Raw genomic sequence first — 10,465 nt, forward strand, 5'->3', positions numbered from 1 at the left:
GCTGCTTCCTCAGGGCTCAGCCTTGCCCCGCAGCCCCAGCCACATCGGGCTTTGCTCTCAGCCGCCCGCTCCCCTCGCTACCCGCTGGGGTCTTCAGCTTGTAGCCGGCGGGGCGGGGTTACATGTCGCGCGGGGGAGGGGGGAGAGAAGAGGAGAGCCTAGATGCCCTCCTCTCCCCTCCCCCCGGCGGCGGCCCGCGCCAGGCCCTCCTTTGCCTTACCCCTTCGCGCCCCGCCCGCCCGCTTGCTCCTCACCAGCCAGGCCAGGCCTGGCTACCGCGGCCTCGGCGCCCCACCCCCTCCGGGCCGGCCGTAGCGGGGTTGGGAGGGGACGAAGAGGAAGTGAGGATTCTTCTCTAGCCGCCCCAAAGGGGGCTGCAGCACTGGGCTGCGGTGGCTGGGGCTCCTCCTCCTCTCCCTTACACCCGCTCCNGAAGAGGGAGGGCACTCAAGCAACCCCCAGGATCTGGAAAAAGGCAAAGAAAGGGACACCGTCGCCATCCACGGTGCGCATGCGTTGTAGAACAGCCCCGCCCACCCCATCGCTTCTCGCCCAGCTACGCAAAAGCACCGACTTAGGTTGAGCGAATGACCCCAAGGCATACCGGTTGCGCAGACCAATGATGTCATCAGCATGTAGAGTACTGTTAAGGGGCGGAGTGGAGAGCAAAGCAAGGCGCCTGCGCAGCAGTCCTCGCCACTGCCGGAGAGGTCCAAGGGCTTTTAAAGCTAGTCCAAGAAGTTCTTTCTTTTGTCCCTCAAAGCCCTAAAAAGTAAAATTAATCCTGCGGCGCCTGGGTGCTTCAGTTAGTTAAGCTTCCAACTTTGGCTCAGTTCATGATCTCAGTTGGTGGGTTCGAGCCCCATGTCAGGCTTAGTGCTGACAGCTCAGAGCCTAAAGACTGCTTCAGATTCTTTATCTCCCTCTCTGTCCCTTCACTGCTCTCAGTCTCGGTCTCTCAAACATAAAGGTTTAAAAAAGGGAAAAGAAAAAGAAAAACTAAAATTAATCATTGCTCCGTTATGGAGAATGAATACTGGAAGGCACAAAATGTAAATCCCATCCTGTTGTAAATTTCCCATTTTCTGTACCCCGTTTCCCCCCGTATAAATGCCAGATTTTTAACTATAATTTTATAGTTTAGGAAAGAGGTTCAAAGACTCGGCCAACTGAAAACATATGTTCACAAGCAAAAATATAATTTGTAAAACTCGTAATTTCTAAAACTCCAGTCGAGGTCTTAACCAATTCCGATTTTAAGTAATGTCACGTTTTCCGTTAAAATTAACATATTTCTACCTCCGTTCTGGAGATCTGCTAAGAATAAAGGAAAGGAATGGAACCTTATTAAAAATCCTTGGGGTTAAAAACAGTCTTCAAATATTTCAAGTCTAAGCTGCCCAGTATTAATCAAGCTGCCCACTACACATTTAAAAATTACTGTTGAATGTCTAAAACATGGACTTGTCATTCACTTTAATTTAGGTATTGCTGAAAGTAAGTGGGGTGAAGGGAAGTAATGGTTCCATAAAGCAGATATTACTATTTTCTTATGTTCTATCAGAAAGATGCAAATCTTGGGGTGCCTGGGTGGCTCAGTCGATTAAGCAAGCAATTTGGCTCAGGTTGTGATCTTACAGTTCCTGAGTTTGAGCCCTACATCAATCAGGCTCTGTACTGACAGCTCGCCTGCTTCGGATACTGTGTGTCCATCTCTGCTCCTCCCCTGCTCCTGTTCTGTCTCTCAAAAAATAAACATTAAAAATTTAAAAAAAAAGAAACATGCATATATGTTTCTATTTACACAGAATTCTCTACTTGAAACTGGTAATTACATCCTAGAATCAAGCATTTTAAAAGTCATCTAACCAAATGGTCAGGATATTCTGATCCGTGATCATTGTGAACCTTTAGAGAACTGATAGAAGTCAAAACTTCAAAGATTTTGGGGCTGGGGGCAGTAAGTTAAGTAGCAGTATTAGGTAAAATAGTTAAATGGGAACACTTATTGGTGAGTATTGACACTCCCACATACCCATTATCCAGTTTTCAAGGTCTCCTCTCATCAGACATTTGTAATTTATGAGACATTTGTCTTTTTCCTCAGAGCCCTTAGATGTACCCCAGCTCACAGGAACAGCCAGGGAACAGTCTAATTTCAGCAAATGGCAACCAAAAATGAGTCTGATTGAGCATCCTTCATTTCCTTTGACCATTCCCCCCAGCAAATATCCCCTCTTTATCTTTAGCTACCAACTCTATTTCATGACTCTCTGATAATATAGATTGCATTTATTGAATCCTGTGCCACTGAACACTTTATATTCATTATCACCTGAATTCCTACAACAATCCTAGGTACTATGCCTATTTTACAGATGCATAGGTTAAGAGAGTAGTTTGCCAAAATTCAAATCTAGGTCTGTCACACTTCAAAATTCTCCGAGGTACCTAATTCCAAGTCACCTGGCAGAATTTCCAATTCTCATGCACAAGAGTGTAGGGAATTTCTAGAAATTTGATCAAGAGCTTCTGAAGGAATATCAATTAAGATAAAGAGGTAGGAATTGAAGGAACCACAGCTATAGGTCATGGAGAGGCCATGATGATTGTGATCTTAGCTATTCTGAAAGTAGGATCAGGTCCTTAAGCTTAAAGAAAGCTATTAGACAAGAAATATGTTGGTTGTAGGTAAATTATTAGTGAGAAGAAAAACTGCCATTTAATCTCACCACCCAGAGAAAATTTCTATTAATACTTTGTTGTAGGATTTTTCTATTTATTCATTTACACTTTTATTTATCTTAAATAAAATTGTGACTATACTATACTTAATGTCCTTTCCTATTATTTATTATAATAAATAATAAATTATTCCAGGGAATGGACAGGAATTCCATATCTAAAATCTCAACTTCATACTTCTGTCCACAACGGCCTACATGGGTTGCTCATCTGAACTGGCAGGGGGTAAATCAGGGAAATTCTACTGTAAAAGGAATTCCAAACCATTAAACACACACACACACACACACACACACACACACACACACACGAGAGGTGCAAACAAACAACAGCACTAACACGTACCATTTATTAAGCACTTACTAGGTCTTAAATATTTGCTAAACACTTTACATACACAGTACTCACAACACCCCAGGAAATCATGACAGATACATTTGTTCTTAAATTTTGGGTCAATGATTTGCTGAGTAGAAGGCTTTTTTTCTACTCTACAAAATGCCTGACATTAAAGATCAACATTCCAATTAATAAAATTCACTCTAGATTAACTGTTTTCTTAAAATGCACATCTATTGCTATATGACTGGTCTCAAAGCTGTTTTTCTCATGTTTAAAGATAAAAATAATTTTGCCCTCCTTTCATTTTCTTTGCTACTACAGAATCTATAAGAACTTCTTCAAAATAGAAATCTATTTAAACCCCATTTTAAATCCGGGCTTCTCTCCTCGTTGGGCCGCTTTCAGGAGGAAAATGGCATATATTCACAATGCAATATTCTGCTTAAACACATAATACTGATTGACTCCCACAAATATTGACTACTATTTGTCAAACACTGCAGAATAGTATGTTACATGCTACCAATGTTCCATGCACCAGGACAGCCTTTCCAGTAACCATAGTTCTTAAAGTCCTGGATAACTTGAAAAAGAGAGACCAGTCAGCTAAGATTTTAAAGTTCTCTTAACTCTCAGCTGGACACCTTGGGGACTAGAAAATGGACATGCCTCACCCAGTTCTCAGGAGGACATGATGAAAAAGTTCACATAATATAGAGAAAACTCCCCACATCCATGGCAGTATCTCCCAATTTCAGCATCCTCCCATTACCATGAAAACCACCAGAAGGAATAAGCTTGCCACTATATTTTTCACCCACAATTCCAAAGATATTTGTCTTGGAAGTTCTCCTACATTTGTAAGCTCTCAGAATCTTGTGATGGGCAGCATGACATCTTGACACAAGTATATTGTTTGCCCAGCATCAATAGTTCAGACAAATAGCAACAATTTATGTAATTCACATCAACTAGGGGAAAGGTGACAAATACTCTAAGACAATGTTTATCACCAAGTTCTATGTTTAAGAGAGAAAACATGCAAGGTGAACACAAAGCTGTAACACTGACTAATCTTGGAGAAACATATAGGGAAGGAATATAAACTGCTTGGCAAAGAGAGAACAGTTCTCCCATTTATAATAGAATCCATTCACAATAGTTATTTGGAATTACTTTTATGGTAGAATATAGTCAAGTGACATTAACATGCATCAAGCAAAATTTAGCAACTCTTGTAAAGCTTCCTGCTGCTCATCATCAAGTTGGGATATACATTCCACCCATAATTCTTCAGAAGTCTGTACCTGACGCACAACATTAGCAAGGCGTTTGGCACAAGAATCTTCATAATTAATAGTCTCATTAATCTTTCCTTCTGCAATTATACTGATTATTTTGGGAAGATTGGAATTATTTGGACCAAGTACAACTGGATGGTTACTTTCAATTAAGTCACAGAGAAAATTCAAAGTCTGAATGGCTTCCTCTTTATCCTCATGCAGTGGGAGCCATGATAGCCAATGTGGAAGAACTTCATCCACATTTACACAATTAGGCTTAAACCTCAAAATCTTCCCTACTGCTGAGATACAGTTCTCTGTAGCAATGACATTTTTTTTGTTTTTGGAATTTGCACACTTAATAACTTTTACCAGCAATGGGACAGCTTCTGAACATAAAGAACGATAATCATCTCCACCAAACTGTGCCATAACACCCAGGCCATAAGCAGCTGCTTGCCTGACTTCAGGGTTGTTATCTCGCATATTTAGTAGCATTGGCCACCGAAAATATTCTACATACTTATATGAGGTTGGACTGCAGTGCTCTATAATATCATCAAATATGCACAATCCCCACTGTCTATCTGGCCATGGCCTACTCGAACAAATTAGATTTACAATTAAAGGAAGAAGCTGTTCAAACCATGGTAAAATCTTTTCCTTGTAAGTGCTAAATAATGAGTGCAAAATATCTGATACTTTGGTCAGAATATAAACATCACATTCATCCTCATCTTGCAGAGACATTTCAACCTGCTGGTCATAGTTTTCTTCCTGTCTTTTAACCTGTCTCAGTTCTTGGTTTTTAAAGTGCCCTTCAAGTTTTGCTTTCAATATTTCTCCTAGTTCTTCCAAGTGTTCATCAAGAAGGCACCCATCTCCCATTACTTCAATGGACTTTGCAAAAGAATTCATTATTTCAGAGAGTACATCTGTATCAGGTTCAGTTCCAATAGCCTTGATTAAGGGATCACATATGTATTGCCACATCTGTGCAAGATATTCTGGGCCACGAGTCCTTGCACATTCCAGGAGAAAAGGCATAGACTCTGCTGCTGCCACTCGAACATTGTCATGGAAATAAAATTTCAATAAAGGAACCATCAGCTTTACAACTTGTTCTGTATATTCCACAAATCCTTCCCTTAACTCCTTGGAATAGTAAACCAACATCTGGCAAGCAGTAGCTTTTGCTTCAAGTCCTGAAGTTTTAATTCCAAAACTTTGTTGGTCTCCAAGATTTACAAATTGCCATCCATCATCATCACTCATATTTTCCACATCTTGTGTGTCTAAGAGAGCAACATCAGGTTTAGCCGAAGCAGTCTTAATAAGAGGCTCAATAACTAGTGGAAGGTACTGTTGAAAATCACTTCCAAGAATTTTACACATTCTAGCCCATGCTGAAACCATGTAAGATGTCTGAGGGTCATCATCCTCCATATTATTTAAGTCTGATTGTGTCTTCAACAACAGCTGCATCACATTTGATGCATCTTGCATAAATTTTTCCTTCCCAACAGCAAGACCAACATGGCTAATGCATTCAATAGTTTTTCCTTTCAGAAGCTTGAGTTCCTTTTGAACAGCAAGCTCAACAATGTGCTTTAGTGACGGCATAAATATATCATAATATGGAATAAATTTTTCTTCTATTGTATCTGCAACTGAGGCAATGGTTGTCACAAGCTGTTCCAAGGCCAATTTAGTTCCATTCCGAATCAATTCTTGAAGTTTAATCACCAAGATGGAATGTAGATTTCTCACCATACTATCCAAATATAGAACTAGCAATGCTTTGGGACAGTCTTCAATAAAAATAATAAGTGCGGAAGCCGCATGGGATTGCACACGCTGATTACCTTGATTTTCCATAGTACGCAACAGAGCTGCAATCACTGTTTCATGGAATTTCTTTTGGAAGTTAGGAGCAAAATCTGTAGCCATCTGTCCAAGTGTAGTACAGGCTGCAGCCCTCACTCTTGGGTGAGGATCCTGAAGAAAAAGCAAAACAGAGTTAACCGTTTCATCTAGAATTGATTCCATTTGCTGATGGCATCCTTCTCCAATGGCAGATAAGGCCATTAATCCAGCATGTCGATATTTCCAGTCAGGGCTCTGAAGCATCTGCATGATGTGCTCCTTAGTCATTGGTAAAACAAGTTTTCCACCGAGCCCACAAGCCAGTCTGTCTAGTGCACTCTCAGCAGCAACTGCATTGCTGTCAAAATCATCTTCTTCCATTTCATCAGCATTTACCCAGTCCTCATCATCTTGTAGATCAACCATCATTGCTAATATATGAGGAACTGCCTGTGCAATTATATTTGTATGTTTTTTCAACATTGGGGTTGCAGTTTCAGACAAAGTCACTATTATCTCAAGAGCCAACTGGCGTTGCAAGTTACTAAGTCTAGAGTCTCCACATAACTTCAGACTCAACTGCAGAGTATCTTCTAAATAAGGACCCAGGTATTTAGGTACAGTATCTGCAATCTCAACAAGGGATTCTAACACTGAATCATCATCTTGGTAGCATGAGTCATTCACAGCCTGTAAGATTCCAGGAAGCAAGTCTGCAAAGTCTTTGAAAAGAGCAATATTATTCTCATTAGCAAGTACAAATGCAGCTGCAGCTCTAGCAGATAATGTCCTGATTGCTGGATGTTCTTGATCCTGAATGCACTGGTCCAACAACCGTTTGATGATATCCAAATCATGCCGCTCTTGATTCCCAAAAATCCCAGGAAAGTGCCAGAAAACGTGAAGTGCAACTTCCCAAAGAACTACATTTTTAGAGTAGATTGAATCAACAAGGAACTTCAGACCTTCAGGCCAGTGGTTAGTGCCATCCTCATCTATCAAATTCCTGGCCAACACTGCAAAAATATCACAAAGTTTTTTCCTCATGCTAGCATGTGTTTCTAACTTAACAGCCAGTATCAGTTCAATCTTGACGTCCCTCTGAACATCAGAAGGCAGATTTGGATAGACTTCCTCAAACCCAGAGGACAAAAGCCGTCGTAGCAGTGCGGCAGCCATTTGTCTCACCTCATAACCTGCTCTTCTATTTCTGACAGCATCTAAGAGGAATGTAGTCTTAGACAGACCTGGAATATTTTCATAGATTTCTTCTGCCTGCCTCCGCACCATACAGCTTGGATTGATCAGGTTCTTCAGAAGCTGGTAAAACTCTTGCTTTCCCGACACCATGGCGGGTACCCCTGCAGACCCGGCCGCCGCCATAGCGCTCTGTCAAAGAAACCGCGACAGAGATGGAGGGAGGGGGTCTGCGGCCAGAAACAGTGACGTAAGCGAGGCGCCCGAGGGGATGGGCGGGGCTGCTTATTCACTTCTGGCTGCGTGCTTTGTCTGAGCTCCGGGGAGGTGGGCTGGGCCGAGAGGGGATAGGTGAGATGGGGTGGGGAAGAGCGACATCTTTGGTCTGTTTTCCAATCAGACGAAAAAGCACCTGCAGAGAAAGAAAAGGAAAAAAAAAAAAGATAGAAAGAAAATTATGATTTTAGTGTATTAGAATGGGATTCTGGGTGACTTTTTACCTCCTTTATTTCTAAACTATCTCAGTTGTTACCCCGATAATTTTAAAACAATAATTGAGTCTTAAAAATCCCGCCAAGTGGAAGAAGGTCACAAAAGGCCCCATGTTGTGTGATTCCGTTTATATGAAGGGTCTTGAAAAGGCAAATCTACACGGAAAGTAGATTCCCAAAAGCAATGGGAAGGACAAAATGTAAAATGACAGCTGTCAGTTGGTTTCTTTTGGGGTGATGAAATGTTCTAAAATTAATTGTGGTGATAGTTGCACCTCTCTGTGATTATACTAAAAACCATTGTATTGTTAGATTGGTGGATTGTATGGTATGTGAATAAGATCTCAGAAAAGCTGTTTATCAAATAAGTACAATAAAAGGTAAAGACCTTGATTACTATCCCACTACCACATCTAAAGCACTAAGAACAGTGATGCTTAAACTCTGGTGTGTCAGAATCACCTGGCCTGTGGATTATAATAAAAAATGAGAAAAACAACTGAATAAAGTATGGTGGAAAGTGACCTAGGCTAGTAATCAGAAGACTTGAATCCTGGTCTTATCTGTAAATTAATTTTGTGTCCTTGGTCATGTCCCTCAAAGTTTTCTTTGCATGTTGCCTGAACTGTAAAATGCTTTTCTGATTTTCCTTTTAGTAGGAAGATGCTGAGATTATTCCAAGAAACAAATGCCCCTGAAGCTAAATATTGTCTCTTTAAATTCAAGCAGGTGTGTCAATCAAAAACAATGATCATTCCTCTAACAGTGATTAGATCTTACTTTTATATTAGCACTTTGCCACTCTGTCATTTTGACCTTTATACAGGTTTGCAAAGTTGGTGGAAAAGATACAACATTAATTTAAGTAAGCAATAGAAACTGAGGGAAGTTAAGGGATTTGCCTAAGATGACACAGCTGAGTCTCAAATCTACCGCTTCTGAAAGCAACACCAATGATCTTTCACCATACCACTTCCCCATAATTACTCCTAGTTTTGCAACATAATGGGAAGACTTCACTTACTGCAAAGTCTGTCTTAAACTTCTCCAAGTGGACTTAATTTTAATTTTGTAAAACACTGCTGCATATACCCTCAAATTAGAAAATCACAGCTTTAGGATTAACCAGATGATAGATAAAATAGTCTCATAGATTACATTATAATATGCAATACTATACTCATTTAGGAAGAAACATTATTCTCTAACTAGTGTTTCTCATTCTGTGAACCAAAACCAGCTGCATCAGAATTACTTGAGACACTTATTTTTAAATTTAGATATTAGAGACCAATGTCTAAATTAGTGAATCAGAATCTCTGAGGAATGCAACCCCAAAATGTTCAATTTTAACAAACACACTGAGTTTTCATATAAATACCAAAATCTGAGAAACACTGATTAGATTAGTTCTGGTTCTGATTCCAAGATCTTGACTACAGTTCTGGATCTTGCTTCAGATCACTGGTTTTCTTACTATGTCTTAATAAGTCAAACTGCAGAACCTTTGCATTTGCTGTTTCAGGAAATATTAAAAATTATATGGGGGAGGGAGAGGAGTCTTCTGTTAGTACTATACTAGTATTTTAAAGACATATTAAAGACCATAATGAAATACCACCAAAGACATATCACAAACAATGTTTTAAATTTAAAATTTTGACAATAGCAATGGTTGGTGAGGATGTGGAGCAACAGGAAACTCAGTTATAATTTGGTGGTACTATCAAGGATTTGGAAGATTTTTAAAAGTGTGTCAATGGCACTCAGAGGAGAAGCAGCAGCTTAGGAAATTTCCCCAAGTTTTAGACTGGGCATCTGGTTGGAGGTACTGCAATGTACCTATTTATTTACCTAGAAATGGATAAATAGCAGTGTTAATGCAAATTGAAAGACTGCTAACTCTTTCTGGAGGAAAAAGAGGCTTCCCCAAAACAGTGAGTCCCAGAATCTGTATTTTGCTCTCTACTTGCTCCCATGTGCTATAGTGATGGTCATCATTTCAACAGTAAGAGCTAAACTGAATCATTTCAGGAAAATTATTTATGATCTTTTATTTTAGAAAAACACATACTGATTTAAAATCTTAAGGTACTGGGGCGCCTGGGTGGCTCAGTCGGTTGAGCATCCAACTTCGGCTCAGGTCATGATCTCACAGTTCCTGGGTTCAAGCCCCGCGTCAGGCTCTGTGCTGACAGCCAGCTCAGAGACTAGAGCCTGTTTTGGATTCTCTGTCTCCCTCTTTCTCTGACCCTCCCCTGCTCATGCTGTCTCTCTCTCTCAAAAATAAAATACATAAAAACATTAAAAAAATAATAAATAAAAAATAAATTTTTAAAAAATAAAATCTCTATATTGTAGAATTCTTTTCTATTTACTTTTGCACCAACCCCTGCCGCAGGAAAATACATAATACTCAAGATCAAGATTGGACTTGCAAATTTGGTTAGAGTTGAAGAACTTTATTAAGTTTTATAATTAAAATTGGCTTTTAAAATTGTTTGCACTGTTGAGAGGCCATTTAAGAATGTTTCCATAAGG

General features: G+C 40.0%; 1 protein-coding gene across 3 annotated transcripts; it reads right to left on the reverse strand.

The window, feature by feature from the left end:
- Positions 1 to 3,080: 3,080 nt before the first annotated feature.
- RANBP6 (RAN binding protein 6) lies at positions 3,081 to 7,619 on the reverse strand. 3 transcript variants are annotated; one of them, XM_077769657.1, is made up of 2 exons: positions 7,425 to 7,619; positions 3,081 to 6,368 (listed from the first exon to the last, which is right to left on the reverse strand). In XM_077769657.1, the coding sequence occupies exons 1-2, from the start codon at positions 7,617 to 7,619 to the stop codon at positions 4,302 to 4,304; spliced, it is 2,262 nt and encodes a 753-aa protein (XP_077625783.1). In that variant the 3' UTR covers positions 3,081 to 4,301. The 3 variants fall into 3 exon arrangements, with proteins under 3 accessions (XP_077625783.1, XP_077625782.1, XP_077625784.1); XM_077769658.1 differs by having other exon boundaries at positions 6,210 to 6,368; positions 7,484 to 7,619; XM_077769656.1 differs by having other exon boundaries at positions 3,081 to 7,619.
- Between the last annotated feature and the right edge of the window lie 2,846 nt (positions 7,620 to 10,465).

This window comes from Crocuta crocuta, unplaced genomic scaffold (assembly GCF_008692635.1).
Source record: "Crocuta crocuta isolate KB4526 unplaced genomic scaffold, BGI_CrCroc_1.0 scaffold393, whole genome shotgun sequence".
In the NCBI taxonomy this organism is placed as follows: domain Eukaryota; kingdom Metazoa; phylum Chordata; class Mammalia; order Carnivora; family Hyaenidae; genus Crocuta; species Crocuta crocuta.

Excerpts from the sequence above, each read along its gene's own strand:
- RANBP6 (XM_077769656.1), bottom strand. The coding sequence starts at position 7,619 with ATGGCGGCGGCCGGGTCTGCAGGGGTACCCGCCATGGTGTCGGGAAAG.